General features: G+C 37.0%; 1 protein-coding gene across 2 annotated transcripts in view; it reads right to left on the bottom strand.

The window, feature by feature from the left end:
* The window catches only part of LOC126832624 (uncharacterized), a 29,972-nt gene extending 18,362 nt beyond the window's left edge, over positions 1 to 11,610 (bottom strand). The window contains exons 1-2 of one of the 2 annotated variants that reach the window (XM_050563473.1): positions 11,145 to 11,610; positions 4,721 to 4,855 (exon numbers count right to left, since the gene is read on the bottom strand). In XM_050563473.1, the coding sequence (XP_050419430.1) occupies positions 4,721 to 4,855; positions 11,145 to 11,577 (568 nt within the window). In that variant the 5' untranslated portion in view covers positions 11,578 to 11,610. The remainder of the gene's footprint in view (positions 1 to 4,720; positions 4,856 to 11,144) is intronic. The other variant, XM_050563474.1, reaches the window with a different exon arrangement.
* Between the last annotated feature and the right edge of the window lie 392 nt (positions 11,611 to 12,002).

The raw sequence follows: 12,002 nt of genomic DNA, 5'->3' as shown, positions 1-12,002 counted from the left end.
AGCAGTTGCCGGACACATTTGGTGAAGTTGCTGGACTTATCCTGTCTACTATACTTAATGAAGCTAATCATCATAATGTAACTCGAGTTGATTTTGTTACAGATCAGTACCCAGCTATAAGTATCAAAAATGCGGAGCGCAGTAGACGAGCTGATAAAGGTACACAGGTGCATCAAATTTACAGCAAAGACCAAAAAATCACACAGCAGTGGTCAAGTTTTCTGAGCAATGGAAAAAACAAGGAGGCCCTTGTTGACTTTCTGTGTAAAAACTGGCAAACTATACAGCCTTCTACACTAGGTATAATTAATCTGTATGTTTCCCATTTAAATTCATGTACCAAATTTAGTGCTGATAACAATGTCCTAAATGTAGAGAATGTTCCTGAATTGTACTCGGATCACGAAGAGGCAGACACAAGACTTGTTCTTCATGCTAATCATGCCTCTACTCAGATGTTTACACATATAGTCATTAAAAGTCCTGATACAGATGTGGCAATTATTTTACTTTCAGTTATTGAGGACATTATGGCAAATTTATTTTTTTACACCGGGACAAAAAATAAAAGTCGAGTAATAAACTTACAGAAAGTGTTTTGAGTCACTTGGGCGTGAAGTTTCATTAGCCTTAGTTGGACTGCATACATTCACTAGCTGTGATTCAACAAGCTGCTTCCATGGAAAAGGCAAGAAAAAGCCTTCATAAAACTTGGCAGTAGTTTCACCATCAATGAAACCCTCATTAACATTTTAAAAGAATTTGTTTGCGATTTGTATGGACAAAAAGGTACTAGTGTGGACAATGCTAGATATAAATTATTCTGTTTAAAAACTTCATCTGAACAATCTCTCCCCCCGACTAAATATGTCTTGATTTTACATATTAAAAGATCTAACTATCGGGCTGCAATCCATAGGCATTCTTTGAAAAATGTGATTTCACCCCCACTCCCATCAGAGCATGGGTGGAATATAACTAATCATGACAAATCAATCAAGTGGATGACACTTGATTCAGCGCCAGAGGACATTTTAAAATATGTACATTGCAATTGCAAAACTAACTGCGACTCTAAAAGATGTTCATGTAGACTTGCAAATCTCTCATGCACTGATCTTTGTGGATGTAGGGATTGTAATAATACTATGCTTACAACAACAGAAATTGATGCTGATGACTTATCAGATGATGATATTGATGAATATTGACATAAAATAATAATAAATTACATTTTTTGAGTGCCAAATCCACCCATAAGCATGCTCAGAGTGCTTTTATAAGCAATATACTGTGTGTGCATACATGACATGTCTTTTCAATTTTAGTAATATTTTATGAACAAATGAGAGTTTAATTGGGTTTTACTGTCGTGAATATTTTGAGGTCTTTTACACATCGTATTATCCATTGTTATTGTTATGACTGTTTTTTTTTTCTAAATTTATCTCCCAGTTAAAAATTGGACTTGTTAATAAATACAAAATTAATAATATTTTTGTCTTATTATTGTGCAATGCCTTTAGAGGATGTCAATTGCTGTATGTAGCATTGTTTTGCATATCAAACATAGACATGTGCAAGTAACCTGCGGTTAGTCGAACATTCTTCGATCTATGTATACAGGTCTAATGTACATACAATTATGGCCTGATGGAAATCATAGTTTGGGGACTTACAGGTTGGGGCCACAAAAATCTGTTTTACTCAGTTAAAAATTTGGTCAGATTTAGTGTACCTTGGCAGAAATATAACCACCATTCATTAGATCTAATAGAAAGAATGTCAAGAAATTATCCATCAGAAATTTTCCCCCAATATTCAGATTCATGCTAGTAAAAGGTGGTCGAAATATGAGTGAATTCTCAGCTCAATGAAAAAAATGGAAAATAAATAATGATTTGTAGCTCTGGGCCAGTTGTCACGAGACCTTCCCCCATTATTGAAAACAGCATCCATGAGTGTACATACATACATGACTAACATGACGATACATATGACGCAATTTGCACTGAGTTTGAAGCCCAAATTCAACATGTCTAAAGATATAAGTGTATCCGATTACCCTGCATCAATTTCCGTGCCAATCCTTGATGAAATATCGTTTCCGCAAAGCCCAAACTATCAATAAACACACATAAAACAAGATTAGTTCAGTTGACCAGATCATGGTATTGTTTATAAACAATGATCACGTGACTAATCATGTGCCATGATCCAACGATTTTCATTGGACAATTACTTGACCGCGTAGCAGCTTCGTGTTATGACGAGAAAAAATATAATTCTTATTCAGATAATTTTATAAATATTATACATACTGATTGCCACGTGTGAAGGTTGCTAGTTAACATCATTTTTGCTCTATCTATCAATTTAAAAAATCGGAAAGGCGGTTCCCGGCCTTTTAGCGAGAGTAAAGATCTAAGCCATATAATCGTGCCCAGTCCACGGCCTAGAGTGTCCACAAGCTAAAAACGCGATTTTTCGTACAATCAGGGGCCATAATCCATGAAGTTACGGTCCGATACATGCCAATATCGAAAGGAACCGAGATCTTAGAGAGATAAACCTATATTTCAAGTTTTGTTGAAATCGGATAAAAATTGTGACTTGTAGAGTGTCCATAAACAAATTGTGGACGGACGGACGGACAAACAGGGGCGACGACAATATACATCCACATGAAAATGTGGGCGTATAAAAATTATTCATTTGATCTATAGCAGTGGTTTCCAACCATTTGCTGGTTGTGACCCCACTCCAGAAAACATCATCTGATCGTGACCCCTCTAAGAACAAAGTCACCTTTTACTATGAAGGGGGACCACGTGGCTAAGTGGGTAAGGCGCTGGCTCGCTAGCCTGGAGGTCGGGTGTTCGATCCCTGCATTGGCCGAGAAAGTTCATCCAGATTTTCCGGCATGGTTCCCCCTTGTCAGTGATGCAGGACGGAGGGCCTGACAAGACGAAAAACCGAGGTCCCGTGTATACATTGGAATGCACGTAAAAGATCCCTTGGCAGTTGGAATTCGATATAAGAGTAGGCGATAGTGCCGCTGCCCGGGCAAAATTTCCCTCATAGCACACTGTATGGCGTATGCCCGTCTTCATTAGCCCAGGTTAGGAGCAGAACAGTAGGACGTTAAACCCCATTTCATTTCATTTCATTTTACTATGAAACATCATTATTATTTACAGATCAAAATGTTGTAATGAGAGACTGGGGAAATACATCGTGAGAGTGAGAGAGTGACATTTGGCAATGTGGCAAGAGGTTAACAGACCAGAGATCTATGTAAGGTTTTCATGAAAACATAGCATTTTTTCAAAAGTTTCAGAGTTGTCTGTCGCAACCCCAGGGCGTATAGTAATCTGTCAAATTACCAAACAAGATGGAGAAATGAAATGTCAAGATTGAATGAATGAATATATGGAATTAGTACTAAGAGGTTAACTTAAAAGTTGTAGAGGGTGTCCGTGAGAAAACCATGCAGAAGGTCCTAAGGCTTCAATCACAGATTTTGACCAAATTTGGTTTGTAAGTTGGGATAGTCCCAAAACACATCAATGTGCAATATCAGATAAATCTTTCAATTCCTGACTGAGAAAATTGAAAAAATATTTTTCATATGGTGAAATTGCCAAAATCTGTCTTTTCTCAAATACCAACTTTGACAAGTCCTTATACCTTTACTATACGTAGCAGAGAGACCAAACTCACACAGTTTGTAGATGACTCACTGCTGTTGCCACAAAATTAACTTCAGATGATTCTGGCGAACGAGATCAGTATACGGACAGGATATCAAGGGTGATAAATGCACATGTGAAAAACGCAATTTTACCCATAAAATGAATAATTCCAGTACAGTCCTTTAGAGCGACATCAGGCTGTAACCACTTCAGCATGTCACCTCTTGCACCTAGGGGGTGTCATACCATAAGTTTGATCAAAAACTTCTGACCCCCCATCTTAGCACCTTTTGCCATTTTTTTTATGGTCTTCTCGCGGATACACACTGTAATTCAAATAATTAAGACGTGTATAACCAAGTTTTCCTGTGGTGCAACATATATTTGCAAGAGATGGACAGAGAACATGCACAATTATCAAAAGGAACCAATATCTTTGGGATATAAACATAGATTTTAAGTTTCACCAAAATCGGATAAAACGTCCGCAACGTTAATATTAAATACTTTTATACCATTTGCGTATGAGGAGCAGCTTTTTGTCCGGCAGTTTTGGTCTGACTTTCATGACATTCCAATGCAACCACCATTAGGGTTGAGGTCCGATATGCAAAAATATGGAAAGGAAACCAAGATCTTTGGGTTGTTAACATACATTTTAACTTATTTAAGTTTCATCATTTTGGATAAAAATTGTCAACACGCAAAAAAGTTACAGTACAATGAGGGTCCACAATTAAGTTATGGTCTGATACATGCCAATATCAAATGAAACTGAGATCTTTTAGGAGATGAATCTATATTTCATGTTTCGTCAAAATCGTATAAACATTGTGACCTGTAGAGTGTCCACAAACAAATTTTGGATTTCCTGACGGACAGGAGTGACTACAATATACGTCTACATGAAAATGTTGGCGTATAAAAACAAGACCTGCAATATGCAAATTTAACCATCAAACATAAAAGCAATCAATCTGGATGAACTTTCATTTCAAATTCTTCAAAGGTGATATAGTACCTACCTAACATGGTTTTTTGTTTAAGTGTAATGTCGAACACATTACACAATTTTAGCCAATTTTTATCTTCATTCAGTTTTTCCCATAACACACGACAAGTTTTATATTTGAGATCTTCTATTTTTTGGTTTTTATACTCTGTAAAGAAAATAAATACAATCAAGTTTGTTTCATTTGTACAAATGCTGATAATGCTGTAAATTAAATAATTCATTGAAATCTTGTTCAAGATGTTGGCTTGAAAACATGGAGATCCTGGTTTCGATCCCGGTGCTGGCAAAGAAAGTTCATTGGGATTTTGTAGCATGGTTCCCCCTTGTCAGAGTCCTAGGACTGACGACCTGGCAAGGGGGAACATATAGTTGTTTGGATGGGGTCAAATAGACGCCTTCCAATTTACTTTATTGATTTACATTGTCACTTTGTAAAGTGCCCCTGAACATGTTATATGAAAGGGTGCACTATAAATATGCTGTAATAATAATAATAATAATAATAATAAAACTGTTTGCGCTTCAATTCGTACTGGTGTAAACAGTTAAAATCAATTAAACTGTTTATTTTACCAGACATAAATAACTCTTCTGGTTTGATGGGACAGGAAATGTTAGTTGTAGTACCTATCGTGTCGATGTAGTTGTTCATAACGATTCTCATCGCGACATAGTGTTACGGAAAAAAACATAACTCAGAGAATTGCATTCCATTAAATCATTATTCCATATTGTTCCTCCGGAAATTGCTCAAGATGTCAGTGAAGTAAATGTATCTGGTGCTCTATGTGTACGACTGTAAATAAATCCACTGAAATAAAACACAACAGTCCGCTTGTAGATTTATCAAACTGAGATATATCAGGATCACAAAAAAAAAATGTTAAACATTTACTTAGCAACAATTGTGATGTCTTTTCAAATTCTGACAATAACATTGGCTACTTGCCTGATTTAAAGTTATAGACATTCATCTGAAGGACACTGTTATGCAGTTATACACATATCTATATCAAATTCGTTAAGCGAGAAAGCTAAAGACTATTTGTAGGACTTAATCGGAAAGGGTTTTATAGGTAAATAAATAAATAAATAAATATCACTATATTCAAGTTTGTTACTGTGCATGCGGAAATAAGAATAAGATGGTAAACTTAGATTGTGTGTTAAGTCAACACTGCTGACTATCGTAAAATTAATCAACCAGCGGCTGCCAGGCAGAATACGCCCACATTTTCGAGAGATGGATAGATAACAAGCTAAAAAGAAAGTGATTTTTCCTACAATCAAGGGTCATAATTCAGGAAATTACAATTCGATATGCGCAAATATCGAAAGGAACCGAAATCTTTGGGTTATAAACTTACATTTCAAGTTTCAACAAAATCGGATAAAAATTGTGACCTCTATAGGGTCCACAACCTTGATATACCATATTTTTAAGCTATTTGAGAACGAGGGGCGGCCATTTTGTCTGTCAGTTTTGGGCCGATTTTCACGAATTTCAAACTTAGCCGTCCTTAGGGTGTAACAGTGACATAATAATACGTTTTTTTAAATCAGATAAAAATTATGACCTCTATAGGGTCCACAAGCTAAAAACGTGATTTTTCGTACAATCAGGGGGCATAATTCAGGAAGTTATGGTCCGATATGCGCGAATGTCGAAAGGAACTGAGATCTTTGTGTTATAAACTTACATTTCAAGTTTCAACAAAATCGGATAAAAATTGTGACCTCTATAGGGTCCACAACCTTGATATACCATATTTTTACGCTATTTGAGAACAAAGGGCAGCCATTTTGTCTGTCATTTTTGGTCCGATTTTCACGAAATTTCGAACTCAGTTGTCCTTGGGGTGTAACGGTGATACAATAATACGTTTTTTTAAATCGGATAAAAATTATGACCTCTATAGGGTCCACATCAGTCATCCTTATGGTGTAACAGTGATATAATTATACGGTTTTTTAAATCGGATAAAAATTATGACCTCTATAGGGTCAACAAGCTAAAAACACGATTTTTCGTACAATCAGGGGCCATAATTCAGGAAGTTACGGTCCCATATGCGCAAATATCGAAAGGAACCGAGATCTTTGGGTTATAAACTTACATTTCAAGTTTCAACAAAATCGGATACAAATTGTGACCTCTATAGGGTCCACAACCTTGATATACCATATTTATACGCTATTTGAGAACGAACGGCGGCCATTTTGTCTGTCAATTTTGGGCCGATTTTCACGAAATTTGAACTCAGTCGTCCTTATGGTGTAACGGTGATAATAATACGATTTTTTAAATCGGATAAAAATTTTGACCTCTATAGGGTTCACAAGCTAAAAACGCGATTTTTCGTACAATCAGGGGGCATAATTCAGGAAGTTACGGTCCGATATGCGCGAATATCGAAAGGAACCGAGATCTTTGGGCTATAAACTTACATTTCAAGTTTCAACAAAATCGGATAAAATTTGTGACCTCTATATTGATCCACACCCTTGATATACCATATTTTTACGCTATTTGACAACGAACGGCGGCCATTTTGTCTGTCAATTTTAGGCCGATTTTCATGAAATTCAAACTCAGTTGTCCTTATGGTGTAACGGTGATATAATAATACGTTTTTTTAAATCGGATAAAAATTATGACCTCTATAGGGTCCACAAGCTAAAAACGCGATTTTTCGTACAATCAGGGGCCATAATTCAGGAAGTTACGGTCCAATATGCGCGAATATCGAAAGGAACCGAGATCTTTGGGTTATAAACTTACATTTCAAGATTCAACAAAATCGGATAAAAATTGTAACCTCTATAGGGTCCACAAGCCAAAAATGTGATTTTTCGTACAAACAGGGGCCATAATCCATGAATTTTCGATCCGATACATGCCAATATCAAAAGCAGCCGAGATCTTTTGGAGATACACCTATATTTAAAGTTTCGTTAAAATCGGATAAGAATTGTGACCTGTAGAGTGTCCACAAACAAATTGTGGACGGACGTCCGGATGGACAGGGGCGACGACATAATACGTCCACATGAAAATGTGGGCGTATAAAAATCAGTAATACAAAGTGGACCTTTAAGATGCCTTAAGACAGTTTATGTGAAAACAGATGGTTCATGCTGCTTGATCAGGGTAAGGCCTATCACCAGGATGTTGTTGGTGAAGACATTAAACCTCCTTGGGGCCTCTACGAATGGAAGCAGATTCCATTCGGGTTATCTGGAAACCCTCTGCATTTCAGACCTATATGATTGGCAATCTAGAAGGATTGCGAGACAAATTCTGTTTACCCTATTTAGATGACATATTGATTTATAGTCGAACATTTGATCACGTCAAACATTTGCTGTTAGTATTTGATAGATTATGTGACAAATTTACAGACGAAATAATAACAAAAAAAGTGGGTGTGACACTGCCCCAGGGGCTCGGGGCATGCACCAAAATAAATAGTTGCTGTCTTTACGATATAAGTAATAAATATACAAAGTTTCAAGATGATCCATTCAGAATTGCAGTCTGTAGACGTTAAATACAAAATTTGTGGAGGAGGGGATCGTGCACCAACATTAATAGTTGCCATCCTTAGGGTATAAGGAATAAGTATACCAAGTTCCAAGATAATCCATTCAGAATTGTGGCCTTCGGACGCTAAAGGCAAAAATTGGGCGTGGCTCTGCCCCTGGGGGTCGGGGCATTCACTAAAATCAATAGTTGATGCCCTTGGCAATAAGGAATACATATCCCAAGTACCAAGCTGATCCATTCAGAATTGCGGCCTGTAAATGACAAATACAAAAATTGGGCGTGGGTCTGCTGCTGGGGGTCGGAACATGCAGTTGTCGTCCTTAGGCTATAAGGAATACATATCCCAAGTTCAAAGACGATCCATTAAGAATCGTGGCCTGTAGGCAACACACAGATACGCAAAAAAAACAAATGGGTATGGCTTTGCCCCTGGGGGTTGGGCAATCACCAATAAACAATAGGGGTCATCCTTAGGGTATAAGGAATAGGTATGCAAAGTTTCAAAATGATCTGTTATGAATTGCGAAACATTATGAATGTGGCCGTACAAAAAGTTACATGATTGCAAACCCGTTATCACAACTCTTCTACGAATCTCTCGCCAGAATGCTTTCAAATAACATACCCCACAGGAGAATACTACCGATGCCATTCAATTTTGACTCTTTCCGTATATTGCCGAATATAACTGATTAGAAATTACAGTAAAAACAGAAATGATTGAATTATATTACATTATAATCCATATGTTGCGACCCATTTGTGTCCATTTCTATAGGTGCTAAAGAATAGAGATTTGGTTCAGCAAGCTTTTAACTAACTCTGTACAAGGCCGCAGATCCTGGGGGGATGGGGGGGATTTCATATGCCTCGTCCCCCCCAGAAAAATGCATCGATAAAATTTCAAAAGTCTTATTTTCAGCCCGGGAAATGTAGCCTATATTTCTGAACATGCCGATGTACAATGCCCAGAAATGGTCTCAGATAGCATTTTGAGGCATCCTAATTTTAAAAAATCTTCCGGGGGAGGCACCAAGACCCCCGCTAAATGCGCGCCTGTAGCGCACGCCTTCGCCCGCTGTACTCTGTCAGCGTCTCCCAAAACTTGAGTCCTATTTTCAGGCTGAGGATATTTCCCCTTGGTTCAAAAATGCCCGGTCTTTGATGTAACCCAGATCTGAGAATGATCTTTTCATGACCTCAGCAGCTTAGGCTCAGAGCTGGCCACTTGAGAAATTATTCATCACATTTTCATCCGTGACTGGCAATTTAGTAGCCTACCTATATTCCTTATCCCTTATTTGTGTAGTTATTGATTATTCTCACTCAAAAACGACAATTTATTCTCGGTACGTTCATCTCTGCAGAATGCTCAGAAATGGTCTCAGATAGCGTTTTCAGGCATCCTGCTTTCAAAATTTTCTGGGGGAGGACCCCCAGAACCCCAGCCACCTCCGTCCCCCCCTAAAATTTAATAAGATCTGCGGCCATGACTCTGTATACAACTGTTAACATGTCCATAATCTTGTTGTTTTTTTTATGATTACTTAGTCACTTGGTAACACATTATACGAAATAGTGCACTATAAATATGCTGTAATAAAAAATATGCTGTAATAATAAGTACAAAAATAAAAGGAACCGGAAATGGTTCATAATGCTCAAATTCGATGACATTTCAAACCAAGATATAGAGGTGTGTGTGTGTGGCTATATGTCCCCTCCCTTATCGAAAAGTGCCTTTGAGTTTGATTTCAAAAGAGTTTAATTTTAATTAAATACTCATGGAAATGTCATCATATTCCTATTGCCCTAATGACAATAGTGTGTTCTATTTTCCTACTGTCATTTCCTTTTTCCAACCAGATCCAGCGATACTTATAGATACCAATCACGTTCAATGTACGTACACTTCACATGCATGCACCATCAATCATCCCTTGCTACTGGTTGGCTCTAAAGGGGACATAGAACCGTTCAACGCTGCTAGTGATCGATTGAGGTCGTTTAGTTCTTAATTGTTGCTAACTATGTTCATGTTAATCTTGAGGACTTAATCATAATCCCTCAACCAAGTGTCAAGGTCCTCACAACCACGCTAGCATGTGCCACAGAACCAAACATTTTGAGGGGCTGTTATTATTAGTCATCAATGTACCGGTATTCAATATTATGTTACAGGTTAGTGAATGTTGTACTGATTAGTGTCGGTAGTTATTATACTTTTTAGTTATTTAAATATGGATTATTATGGCATACTGTAAATGGAAAATTTATGCATTTGTCAGACTGATCACCTGTCGAATTTTAGGACATCTGAAAAGTAATAAGCACTAAGTAACTAAAAATATATAATAGCTTTGCAATCATTAATAAATGAAAAAATAATTTTCAAAGTAATCTCCATTATTATTTTATTTATTGCTGAAAAGTTACACGTAGTGTGCATCTTAAAATACTCAACACCCTTAATTTGAATGAAAAAAATTAAACTAATTTTAACTACCATTCCAGGTCATGGTCTTCCCAGAGGGATAAAGGGAGGAGGTTGTATGTTAGAGGCTTAGGCCCCAAAGATGTAATCAAATCCCTAACAACCTCTCTCTGCCAAACTACCAAATTTTCTTGCGGCCAAGTTCTTTACCACCATTCTCAACCCTATCCTTCCATTTCATGCCATCATGGAAAGGCAATTTGTTTGCCATACTAACTGGATGGAAGATTATTTTTTGTTGCAATGAATTGTTTTTCTTGCAGGCTATTGACTATTGTTCTGATACCACTACCTTTCAGCCAAAATTTGGTAACAAATTCACTGAGGAGATTGCACAAAGGACAATGACAACGGACCCTAATACAGTAAACAACAATAATTATAAATACAAACCGTCATCACTGGATTTGGGGAAGTTTTCTTTTTCGTTTGGCAATGAATCTTTTTCTGTTGTGTTGAAAATAAAGGGTAAATGATCATTTATAACGTCTTTTTCCTTTGGTTTTAGCTCTGATATTATTTCACGGCAAACTTCTGGGTTTCGTTTGTAAAGTACTTTCATAAACTCATACAATACATTTGGACAACGCTTTGTGATAGTTGATAACAGCATATCCATACCTTGTGTTGGTCCAGCAATTTGGACTTTACTTTCAATGGGTTCTATTTCACTACGTGACAAACTTAGATGGCTTAGATAATCCGTTGGTACAACATTCTCCCTAAGAATCATTCGATTCCTGTTAATATAACCTTGACAAATTTCCCTCTCCTCTGTGTATGAGATCCTTCTTTCAGCCATATTTGCCTTTTCGCATCGCTGCATGATGTGTTTCAGTATTTTTCTGGAAAACGTGAATATGTGAAGATGACGTAATACGATGATACTATGGTGGCCCATGGCCGCCATTACCATACAATTTGTTTTTTGCTATTGCATCTAAAAAATGTGTTTTTGTTATTTATTTTTGTGATTTTTGAAAAATTAAAATATTTTTCAGATGGAATAAAAAGAAAAAATAATTGCTTGTGATCTTTAAAAATTAAAGTAATTTTTTTTTTTTAGATGAACTAACAGAAAAACAATTGTATGGCAGCCGTGGGCCACCATAGTCATGCAAAGATCAAGGCTATTTAAAGCGGAAAGGAAAAAGTGAAAGCGGGCTATAGATGGGTATTTCCAATAGAGTTATATATAGAAACAAGAGCCCACGCTAATCACGTGCCCACAACGTTAAATCATCGCATACT

The sequence above is a fragment of the Patella vulgata genome, chromosome 9 (assembly GCF_932274485.2).
Source record: "Patella vulgata chromosome 9, xgPatVulg1.2, whole genome shotgun sequence".
NCBI classification, from domain to species: Eukaryota; Metazoa; Mollusca; class Gastropoda; family Patellidae; genus Patella; species Patella vulgata.
The sequence above is the reverse complement of the archived record's forward strand: the minus strand, read 5'-3'. Positions and strand labels throughout refer to the sequence as shown.